The sequence below is a fragment of the Ipomoea triloba genome, chromosome 3 (assembly GCF_003576645.1).
Source record: "Ipomoea triloba cultivar NCNSP0323 chromosome 3, ASM357664v1".
In the NCBI taxonomy this organism is placed as follows: Eukaryota; Viridiplantae; Streptophyta; class Magnoliopsida; order Solanales; family Convolvulaceae; genus Ipomoea; species Ipomoea triloba.
Window position 1 is genome coordinate 8,184,975 of NC_044918.1, and position 11,165 is coordinate 8,196,139.

At 36.2% G+C, this 11,165-nt stretch overlaps 1 protein-coding gene across 5 annotated transcripts; it reads right to left on the reverse strand.

Moving 5' to 3' along the window:
* Nucleotides 1–2,373: 2,373 nt before the first annotated feature.
* On the reverse strand, nt 2,374–7,249 carry LOC116012367 (2,3-bisphosphoglycerate-dependent phosphoglycerate mutase-like). Of its 5 annotated transcripts, none has more exons than XM_031251888.1 (9): nt 7,112–7,249; nt 6,478–6,738; nt 6,138–6,361; nt 5,150–5,268; nt 4,916–5,072; nt 4,717–4,818; nt 4,509–4,628; nt 2,769–2,815; nt 2,374–2,675 (listed from the first exon to the last, which is right to left on the reverse strand). In XM_031251888.1, exons 2-9 carry the CDS (start codon nt 6,722–6,724, stop codon nt 2,573–2,575), a joined length of 1,119 nt encoding a protein of 372 aa, XP_031107748.1. In that variant the 5' UTR covers nt 6,725–6,738; nt 7,112–7,249; the 3' UTR covers nt 2,374–2,572. The 5 variants fall into 5 exon arrangements, with proteins under 5 accessions (XP_031107748.1, XP_031107749.1, XP_031107750.1 ...); XM_031251889.1 differs by having other exon boundaries at nt 2,374–2,679; XM_031251890.1 differs by lacking the exon at nt 7,112–7,249 and having other exon boundaries at nt 6,482–6,623.
* Nucleotides 7,250–11,165: the final 3,916 nt, after the last annotated feature.

The following is an 11,165-nucleotide window of genomic DNA, read 5'->3' on the forward strand; positions in this document are numbered from 1 at the left end:
AGAATTGGAAATAATAATAATAATAATAATAATAATAATAATAATAATAATAATAATAATAAAGTGACAAAGAGAGAGAGAATGAAGTAGTTTAGGAATGTTAATTGGTCTTGGCAAACATAAGCACTATAGTTAGGTTGAATCGAAGTAATTTTGGGGGGCAAATGACAAAAATGTGAATGCATGGCATTCTATTGACAAAAATGTGAACGAATCTAATAATTGACAAAAATGTGAAAAACTCTGTTTTCAAATGTGTTCATTGTCAGAACTGGTCAAACACAAAACGCAAGTGGGACTTGCGTTTTTCGAAAAACGCAAGTCCCCACTTGCGTTAAATCTTTTTATTTTTTATTTTTTTTTTGGGCTCGCTGGCGACCATATTTGGTCGCCGGATTCTCCGACGAAGGAGAAGCCAGCGATGTCGCTGGCTTCTCCGGCGACCATAACGGAGAGATAGAAAAAATAAAAAAATTTAACGCAAGTGGGACTTGCGTTTTTCGAAAAACGCAAGTCCCACTTGCGTTAAATTTTTTTATTTTTTCTATCTCTCCGTTATGGTCGCCGGAGAAGCCAGCGACATCGCTGGCTTCTCCGGCGACCATAACGGAGAGATAGAAAAAATAAAAAAATTTAACGCAAGTGGGACTTGCGTTTTTCGAAAAACGCAAGTCCCACTTGCGTTAAATTTTTTTATTTTTTCTATCTCTCCGTTATGGTCGCCGGAGAAGCCAGCGACATCGCTGGCTTCTCCGGCGACCATAACGGAGAGATAGAAAAAATAAAAAAATTTAACGCAAGTGGGACTTGCGTTTTTCGAAAAACGCAAGTCCCACTTGCGTTAAATTTTTTTATTTTTTCTATCTCTCCGTTATGGTCGCCGGAGAAGCCAGCGACATCGCTGGCTTCTCCGGCGACCATAACGGAGAGATAGAAAAAATAAAAAAATTTAACGCAAGTGGGACTTGCGTTTTTCGAAAAACGCAAGTCCCACTTGCGTTAAATTTTTTTATTTTTTCTATCTCTCCGTTATGGTCGCCGGAGAAGCCAGCGACATCGCTGGCTTCTCCGGCGACCATAACGGAGAGATAGAAAAAATAAAAAAATTTAACGCAAGTGGGACTTGCGTTTTTCGAAAAACGCAAGTCCCACTTGCGTTAAATTTTTTTATTTTTTCTATCTCTCCGTTATGGTCGCCGGAGAAGCCAGCGACATCGCTGGCTTCTCCGGCGACCATAACGGAGAGATAGAAAAAATAAAAAAATTTAACGCAAGTGGGACTTGCGTTTTTCGAAAAACGCAAGTCCCACTTGCGTTAAATTTTTTTATTTTTTCTATCTCTCCGTTATGGTCGCCGGAGAAGCCAGCGACATCGCTGGCTTCTCCGGCGACCATAACGGAGAGATAGAAAAAATAAAAAAATTTAACGCAAGTGGGACTTGCGTTTTTCGAAAAACGCAAGTCCCACTTGCGTTAAATTTTTTTATTTTTTCTATCTCTCCGTTATGGTCGCCGGAGAAGCCAGCGACATCGCTGGCTTCTCCGGCGACCATAACGGAGAGATAGAAAAAATAAAAAAATTTAACGCAAGTGGGACTTGCGTTTTTCGAAAAACGCAAGTCCCACTTGCGTTTTGTGTTTGACCAGTTCTGACAATGAACGCATTTGGGAACAGAGTTTTTTACATTTTTATCAATTATTAAATTCGTTCACATTTTTGTCAATAGAATGCCATGCATTCACATTTTTGTCATTTGCCCAATTTTAGGGCGTTTGGAAATTAGTTAGTTAATATAAATATGTTTGGAGTTATTTACTCTTGAAGTTTTTTTACAATTTATTGTTATGGTTATGTTATTATTAATTATTTTTTATTTCATTATTAAACATGCTATACCTATAAAGAAACATTTTGTAATTAATAATAATTGAATATAACGGTTAATATATATATATATATGTCTTAGGTCAAGAGTGTGTAGGTAATTCTGATGATATTAAAAATTGAACAAGTATAAATACTATAGTATATATAAGTGTCTTTTATAATTTATATACATTATTAGTCCACAATTCTCACCTAGAGTATTGTTCTCATCAGATCTTGATCCTCATTCTGTGTGTGCGCACGTGTTTTTAGGCCAGGAATCATTTCAAATGTTGGGCTCTAGATGATTTTGATGATATAAATTTGAATAAAAATTGAATAAATATAAACACTACAATAACCAGAAACTATTAATGGTAAATTAGATATTTAAAATAGAATACAATAAGTTGATATTAATAAGCTAATTAAAGTGACTTTTTTATTTTTCAGCTTATTGGCATCAATAAGCTTAAGCAAAAAAAATTGTTTACGAAACACTTATATTAGTTGTTTGACTAGTTCAACAAGATAAAATTGATCAAACAAGTTAGAGTTTGACTGATAAGCCATTTTTCAAACACCCCTTGCAACATCAAGTTGAAGCCAAAAAATATCAATTTTAAAACTCCCAAGAAACTGAGAAGAGAAAGAAAGAAATGAATATATTTTAATAATCAAAAGAAGTTGGGCATGATGTTGCACTCATCTATTTGGACAACAAAATGTGATCAAATAATGGGATGAGACATTTCTTCCACTGCAACTTGGGGACTTCATTGATCTTCTATCATCGCTTTTAATACTCCTAGCTATAAGCAAAATCAATTTCTTTATTAAAAAAAAAAAAGTTCACAAAGCTGGTAGGGAAAGAGGCAGTATTCACATGTAATGATCTTACCTGTTTTCTGTCATTTCATCCACTTTTTGCCTATACAAGGCCAGGTACTGCAAAGAGAAAATTTAGGGAGTGACCAACATGTCATCATAAATTCCTTGTGAGTTGTGATGATGAAAGATAAGGTCACAAAACTGAGGGAAAAGAATTGAACTTCTGAACACAAATACTACATAGAAAATTCAAAATATACTCTACGTATATAAATACTACAATCCATTGGTTATCATAACCAGAAGAAATAAAAACATTGTGAACCTCAGAGGTTGTTGAGAATCTAAAGACTTCCCTGAGATGGATATCAGCAATGACTTTCTAGTTTTACCCAAAAGTTCTATATGCTAATTAGGTTTTTTTTTTTGCTCTGATAAGATAGGAACATAGAAGAGGAAAGCTAAAAAACATGGCTTCCAGTGAGAGCTTCTATTGAGGAAAAATCAATAGAAAGATTTTCTAGGAGGCACAACACAGTAATTCAATATTTTCACCACTTCAACCAGGGGCAGGTCCAACAAATGTCAATATTCAGACAGATTTGTCCTAGTTCATCTACCAGTTTGTGACACCCACCTTTAGAGAAGTTCTTACCTCAATATCCTCTATTAATCTCAAAAACTTTTTTTTTTAACTATACCTCCATTACATGCTTCCAAGCTAAGCTCATTCTTTGTTTAATGGCCAATGTTCAGCAAAGGTTAAACAAGCAAGAGTTGGGAAAAGTATTAATCTATCACGAGTTTCTTTTAATGAACTTAGACCTAAGAAGGTTTCCAAATTGAGTGGTTAAAAACTTGGAAGGATGAATGCAAGTTTTGAAAGCAGCTACTTGATATTTTATTCAAATACCTGAAAGAGGAAGGTATAGAATATTCATGTTTCTATTTTAGAAGGTAATATATTCCTTACGAAGGTGAATGATATGATCACGGATTTGGCTTCGCGTTACGGGCCTGTGGGATACTAATGAAGAGGAAGAAGAAGACTTATTCCTACCTATGGTAGACTTATTCCTACCTATGGTGGCAGTAGAAGAGTCTGAGAAATAAGGAGAGAGAGTTGGAAGAAGATAAATCTTCTTGAATGATTTTTATTCAATTTCCAACTTGTCTTTCAAACACATACTGCTGCCATATTTAAGGACTACTAACATAATTAACTAAGGAAGGAAAGATAATTACCAACTATAAGGAAATTCTGAATAATACTAATTGAGATAAAAAAGTAAAGAGAATAAATCAGACTGCTTAAATTGAGGGCATGGCTAATCTGTGAGATTTGCTGACCAACGAATGCATCAGTGAAGGTAGGCAACTATTCCAAAGATCTTGAATGCTCATTTGGTTATGATTTGGAACAAAGTTCCCTCAAATTAAGGGGAATTCATTTGAGGATTTAGAATCAAAATTGTATAAATTCATCTTATGAAATTAGGATAAAATGGGTATCCAGTTTGATGCTTAACTTTTAGCTACTGTCAACTAAAGCACCAATAGCTACGGAAATAACTTCAAAAAGGAAAGCACATGAGTATAATATATATGGCCAATCAAGATGTAACATGTCTTGCAAACTGAACCCAAAGCTTTTAATAAGGTTCTCTTGTTTTGTGAATTGTAGTTTGTCTAGTCACAGCAAGAAAGAAAAATGTAATTATAGTTTCTCCCCCTCCAGCCTCCCTCATGGCATAAAGAAGATATGAGAATAAGTTATCTTTATCAGCTATACAGAGTAAAAGACACAAACCTCAGTGTATGCATAAACACCAGCTTCCATTGAACCTGGGGGACTTCCTCTTCTGATAAACTTTCCATCTTTATAAATGTATAACATTGGCACACCAGTTGATAGTTCCAAGTTAATAACCTGTCATCAAGAATCCATTTGAATATCAACTAAAATCCATGTATAATATGCCTAATATGTTCAAGGCGGTAGAGAAACAAAGCCCTACCTCCTCAGATGTTAATTCATCAAGATACATAATAATGGACCGCAATGAATTTGCATGAGCTACAACCATCACATGTTTTCCAGCCATAAGTTGGGGTTCAATCTGCAGAACAGATTTTTTAAAGATCAGTTATATCAACAAATGCAAGCCTTGAATACACAAGAAAGAGTCTTCTACATGTTATAGTCACCAAGCTTACATGCTCTTTAAAATATGTAACAGCCCTTCCCAAGCACATTTCCAAACTCTCTCCATTGGGTGGCCGAACATCATAACTTCTACGCCATTTATGAACCTGCTCCTTTCCATATCTTTCAGCTGTTTCCTGCTTATTATAACCCTGAAGCTCCCCATACCTTTAAAGCACACATGAGATCTACTTGTTCAGGGAATACATTGTTCGAAGAAAAAGAGCATGCAGATAGAAAATTACATTCTTTCATTCAGTTGCCATGCTTTAATGACAGGAACAGAGTGCGCTTGTGTATCTTCACTATGAATTTGACTCCATATTTTGGCTTCTTCATTCTCATCATGCAGAATAATGGGCACCTAAAAACTTCATGGAGGTTAATCACTAGTGCATATTATGGTACTTTGTCAAAGACGTTTAGCCATTCATCATCATAAACTGTTGGTGCCTATCTTAGTGACCAAGATCACATTGCAGGAATTTTCAAATGACAAGTTTTCTACAACCCGTAGTACGGTCTGCTATGAGTAATACACTGATACATTGCCTTTGATTTAAAGTTCAAAAAAAAAAAAAGATACATCTTAAATCAGTTTTTTTCTAACTGCAATCAATCAGAAACAGAACTTATATATATAACAAGAATTTAGCATAGGCTGCCCCTAAGCTTGCATGATGAGAAAGTCTGGGAAGTAACAAAACATCAAAGCATTCCCAGAGAAAACCAAATTCAGCAGCTGAAATATTTTCATTAAATATAGCTGAATGACAAAAATATGTTGAAAATTGAAAGGAAAAAGAAATGAAGTAATCAAGAATCAGTAGCAGCAGTGCTTTGGCAATGAATAACACAACACATTTCCGATGTTGATAACTTGCTTACATAAACTGTTTTACATGAGTTAGGAACATATATCAAAGATCAAACAACCAACATTCACTAAAATAATTGTAAAACAAGGCTTTTTCAGAATAGTGGCTAGGTTTGTTGTTTAAAAAGGTAGTATCTTTGTATATAGATTCTATCAGGATAGACTGCATATGTAGCATACAACTAGATGTATTTCACCCTGTAAGTGTACTTAGAACATAAGCATTGAACCATTCCCTGCATCTCATTTCTCATATACAACTGTAAGCACTTTGTGCATTTCATATGTTTAGAACCAAGTCTGAATATGAAACAATATTTGTGAATTTGGGAATTGGGATTAATATGTAGTAGTACCTTCATGCAGTGGTGTTCAGTGAGAGCAAGCATTGCTGTCATCTGTGAACGAATTAAAGCCGATATGTAGATGACATCCAAAGGTAAGTTCTTGATTCTCTTACCAGCTTCAATTGCTTCTTCCACTCCTTTATTGGTCAAAGGCACATCAACACAACCAGTGAACAAGTTCTTCTCATTCCACATTGATTCCCCATGCCTGATCAAGATCAAAGTAGATTCATCTGCAAAGAGTTATACCTTTAATAATACAAGTAAAACATTAAATAGGCATGACTCACAAAAACACAGTAACTAGTAAGGTGTCCATAATTTAACACCCGAAAACTGATCTACTCACTTACAATACTATGAGAACCAACTTCACTTGTGTGGGAGGACACTATTGGATGTGGACTTGATAATGAACTGTATGGTGAGCGTATAATGCATTTTCTTGAATTGTTGAAGTTGCATCTTTCTTTTGTTAAAAAGGGCATTCTCACACTGAATTTGTAAGTTTGGTCAAGAGAAGCACAGCCGCCACGGCCTCCGTGCACCCAATTGAGATTGACAGAAAGATCAAAAGCAGCAAAGGCAGCAACCATATTGACAATACAACCTATCCATTCAAAAAGCAGTACAATTTTCATCACAAAAATAAAATGAATATTTAGGATATGATTAACAAAAGCATCTGTTGCCCAATCAGCAACCTCGTGCTAACTACATTGCTTTGTGATCATCGCTCCCATTACATGCTATTAATCACAAAATTTCAAACAGTTACGAATTTATTTTAAGAGCCATTCCGAACTTTCAGAGGATCAATCATAGTAAAGAGGTTCACACTATCAAGATAGCTCAAATCAAACACAGACGAAAAGGGAAAAATTAACACGGAGTAATAACCCACAAAGCAAGAGCGAAAATTGGCATTAGAGCATAAAATAATCAAAATGAAGAAGATAAAGTTAGACATATACGGAGAGAACCTTCTAAACGGGTTTCAACTGTCAAGTTTGGTTAACGCAGAAACTGCGGATGGATCGGAGATCTCAAAGAACTGTCAACGGAGTAGGTCACCGTTGTATGGGGACAGGCCGGCGTCTTTTTCTTGTCTCGTGCCCAAAATCAAAGTAGGAAGATGAAAAATAATAACACAAAACTAGCTTAATCCTAGATATGTCATAACAATCAGAATCATTAATATTTTGTTTTTTGTTTTTTTTTTTTATTGAAAGCGGTAAATTAATATTTAGTTAAAATCATCATTCTAGTATGGATGTCAATTTTAGCCAGAAATTATAGAGCTTACTCAATAAGTTTGAAATCGATAATTTCAATAATTTAAATGAGTAATCCAAAATCTAAGCCAAGTCTATTCTTTTTGTTTTATAAGGAGTTAAAATCATCATTCTAGTATGGATGTCAATATTAGCCAGAAATTATAGAGCTTACTCAATAACTTTGAAATCGATAATTTCAATAATTTAAATGAGTAATCCAAAATCTAAGCCAAGTCTATTCTTTTTGTTTTATAAGGAGGGATGTGTAACAAAATATATACCTAATTTATAGTAAGTTCATCTTTAGTAATTTTTATTAAATTTATAAATAAAAGTTTAATAAATTTATTATAAAACAAAATATTTTGTATGAAAATAAATATTAAACAGAATAAAAAATACTTATTTTAATTATTATATTATAGTATAAATATATTAATTAATTTTAGTTAGAATTTAGAAATTGAAGTTTATTATATTTATATAAGTTTATATTTATTAGTGTAAATGTGCTAATTTATCAAAATTGAAAGTTCAGAATGTTAATTTAAAAATGTGAAAAATTTTATTTGAGTTTGCACTATAAACCCAAAATTCAATACGGTTAGCCCGATTGATATCCATATCACATACCTAGTACTCTCAAAGAATGCCGGACCGCCCTATTAGGGGCAAATTATTGTGTGGACCATAATCAAATGTACATTTTTAATGTACTAAATATACATTATTTTTGTACTGAATGTACATTATTTTTATACTATAAAAATAATGTACATTCAGTACACAAATAATGTACATCCCCTGAATATAATGTACATTATTTTTATACTGAATGTACATTATTTTTATATTGAATGTGCATTATTTAATAGTATGGTCCACACAGCTGTGTGGATCATGGTCCACACAATAATGATTGCCTATTAGGCCAATCCCACCGCGGGCCTAATTTCTGGCGCGGGTTTCTATTTTTTTTTTTTTACAAATATCAATGTTCAGAAAAATAAATAGAGTCTACATTCAAAAAATAAGTAAAGTCTACAAATAATATTATTATTTTTTATGTTCAAAAATTATATTTTTTAAATATATATATATATATATATATATATATATATATATATATATATATATATATATATTGATGGATAAATCGTAAATGGACCTGTGGCAGATAAACCGGGACGGAATCGAATTCAAGCATCTGAGAGTCCCGTACTCAGCCGAAGCTCGGGGCATCGAGTTGACACAGTCTTTTCAGCATCAAGCGTGGTCCAAAGTCTTTGCAGCCACCCACATTCTTTCGAGGGTGGTTAGCGCCAAAAGAGGGTGTAAAAACACTCCTCTATGTCTTGTTAAGACACATCTTGTCATAAGAACACTCTTTGTCTTGTTATTACATAAGTTTCCTCTTGTAATAGCATTATATTGGCTTTATTACAAGAATTATCTCCGTGATTCAACCATATTGTCTTATTATTACCCATTTATTGTTTCATTCTTACATTGTCTAGTCTTTCAACATAATCGGGTTTGCTAATTCGGGTCAACCCGGGTTAATTAAATCCATCATTGGTGCTTTCATTGAGAGCTCGACATCAAGCTCAAGTGTGCTATTTTCCCTAGCTGGGATAAGGTCAGGATCCAACTCCCGTAATTCCCACAATTCCAGTGGTACTCGTACTCCATCCCGTGCCAACGATCCCAACGGGACCGCGAGTTGGCAAAAACTGCCTATGAGGTTGGCTAAAGACCTCAAAGATCATATCAACAACAATCGTCAAGGCGATCTGACCCCGTTCACTACACCTCCAACCCCGGACTTCCAAGAGGGTGTGACTGTGATTCAACAAGCTGTCGCTTTGTTGACTTGGCTCGTAGAAGGGTTTCAAGGAAGTATCTCAACTTGTCATCTCAGCCCCAACTCGCCTCAAAGGGCTCTACTTCTCCCAAGATGCAATGATGGCCCAAACACAAGCGTACTTGCACACCCGAGCCTCAGGTGACAGAGAGGTCCAATTCACACAACCCTCATAGCCCCGTAGCACCCACCTCACCCCACGTGGCAACGACGTCAACTGTACCTTCGAGATCAACCGCAATGACAAGTTGACTAAGATCATCTCACCACCAACCTTGAGCCTCCTAGACAAAGCGGTCACAATTCCAAAAGTTACAACCTTGCTAACCCTCACCCCGACCCTTCGGCGTTGAGCGTGCTGCTAGACACCAGGTCTCGACAAGTGCAAATAACACAAGTTGTTAGAGGATGATAAACGAACTCGAGTCCCGAGGCTAGCTTGTCGAAGCGACTCAAGGATTGGTGTGACCTCATCAAGCTAACCTCACTACCAAGATTCCATGCGAGGTTACACATGGGCAACCACCCTAGAACTCGTCCTCCCCGAGGCCAAGTGTAACGTTGAGGGCACAAGCCCTAGCTCGGCCACAGTGAGCACAAAGAGCCTAAGCTTGACCACCATGAGTATGAAGAGTCCAAGCTCGGTCTCTATGAACACAAAAACCCCGAGCTTGGCCACCATGAGTATGAAGAGTCCAAGCTCGGCCTCCATGAACACAAGGACCCCGAGCTCGGCTACCAAGAGCACGAGGAGCACAAACTTAGCCACGAGCACAAGCTTAGCCACCACGATTACATAGAACTCGAGCTCAGCCACCATTGGCACGAGGAATCGTAGTAGTGACAAGGTCCAACCTAAATGACGTGGTGCGCAAGGTGACGAGGCACCCCAAAGTCCTCGTAGGTGAGAGAGACCTTGACCTCAATTCTCCTAAATGGAGTTATGGATCCCGACATCACCTATTACCGTGAAAAGGATTAATTCTTAGCCGAAGCCGAAGAGCACCGAACGGATGAGTCTTTAAGTTTAAAGAGCCAAAGGGCTTCGACTTAAAATGACCAAACACTTTAGGGGCGACATGTGGTTCGACCTCGCCTATCGCTGAACGAAAGAGTTTCTAGGTGTAAAGCCGAATGGTCTCGACTTAGAATGACCAACACTCTAAGGAGGGTACGAGATTTGACCTCGCCTACCACCGAACGGGTGTGCTAAGGGTCAAGGTACGCCAACATGCATTAAAAAAAAAACAAAAAAAACTAAGCCGACCTCCTTAGGTCAAAATTAGGCCAAGCTCCAAGCTCGACTTGACCTCCTTAGGTCAAAACTAGGTCAAGTTCCGAGCTCGACCTGACTTCCTTAGGTCAAGCCTAGGCCAAGCTCTGAACTCAACTTGACCTCCTTAGGTTAAGCCTAAGACAAACTCTGAGCTCGACCCGACCTCCTTAGGTCAAGGCTAAGCTTAGAGCTCGGTTCGACCCCCTGGGTCTAAGACCAAGTCAAACACAAGCTCAACACAACCTCAAGGTGTTCGTGCACGCTAAACCACGTAAGGTCCAACCTCCTTAATCTTGAGCTTATCCCCAGGGAGCTCAAGTTAGAGAGTTGATAAGTGCAATTTTATACATTATTTTATTATATTTTATTTAATATTTTTTTAGTCTAATTATATTTTTATGCTTAATCTTATTAAATTATTATATATGTATTTACTTTATCCTGATTCAATAAGTTTTATAAATAAACTAATTAATTAATGATGTAGTAGTCTGTAGTTAGATTAATAGGTTAGGGCGTTAGGCTAATTCTATTTAGGATTTATTATTAATGTATTTAATATGTGATTTGTTTTTATTATAAGAAGAATTAGTCAAAGGAAATTTACGGCTGACAACCAG

What these genes read in the sequence shown, in the direction of transcription:
- LOC116012367 (XM_031251888.1), bottom strand. Translation starts at nt 6,724, where the DNA reads ATGGTTGCTGCCTTTGCTGCTTTTGATCTTTCTGTCAATCTCAATTGG. An exon ending in CTGAACACCACTGCATGAAG is followed by an intron (nt 5,269 to 6,137) that starts GTACTACTACAT and finishes TGAAGTTTTTAG; the next exon opens with GTGCCCATTATTCTGCATGA. An exon ending in TGGCAACTGAATGAAAGAAT is followed by an intron (nt 5,073 to 5,149) that starts GTAATTTTCTAT and finishes TGTGCTTTAAAG; the next exon opens with GTATGGGGAGCTTCAGGGTT.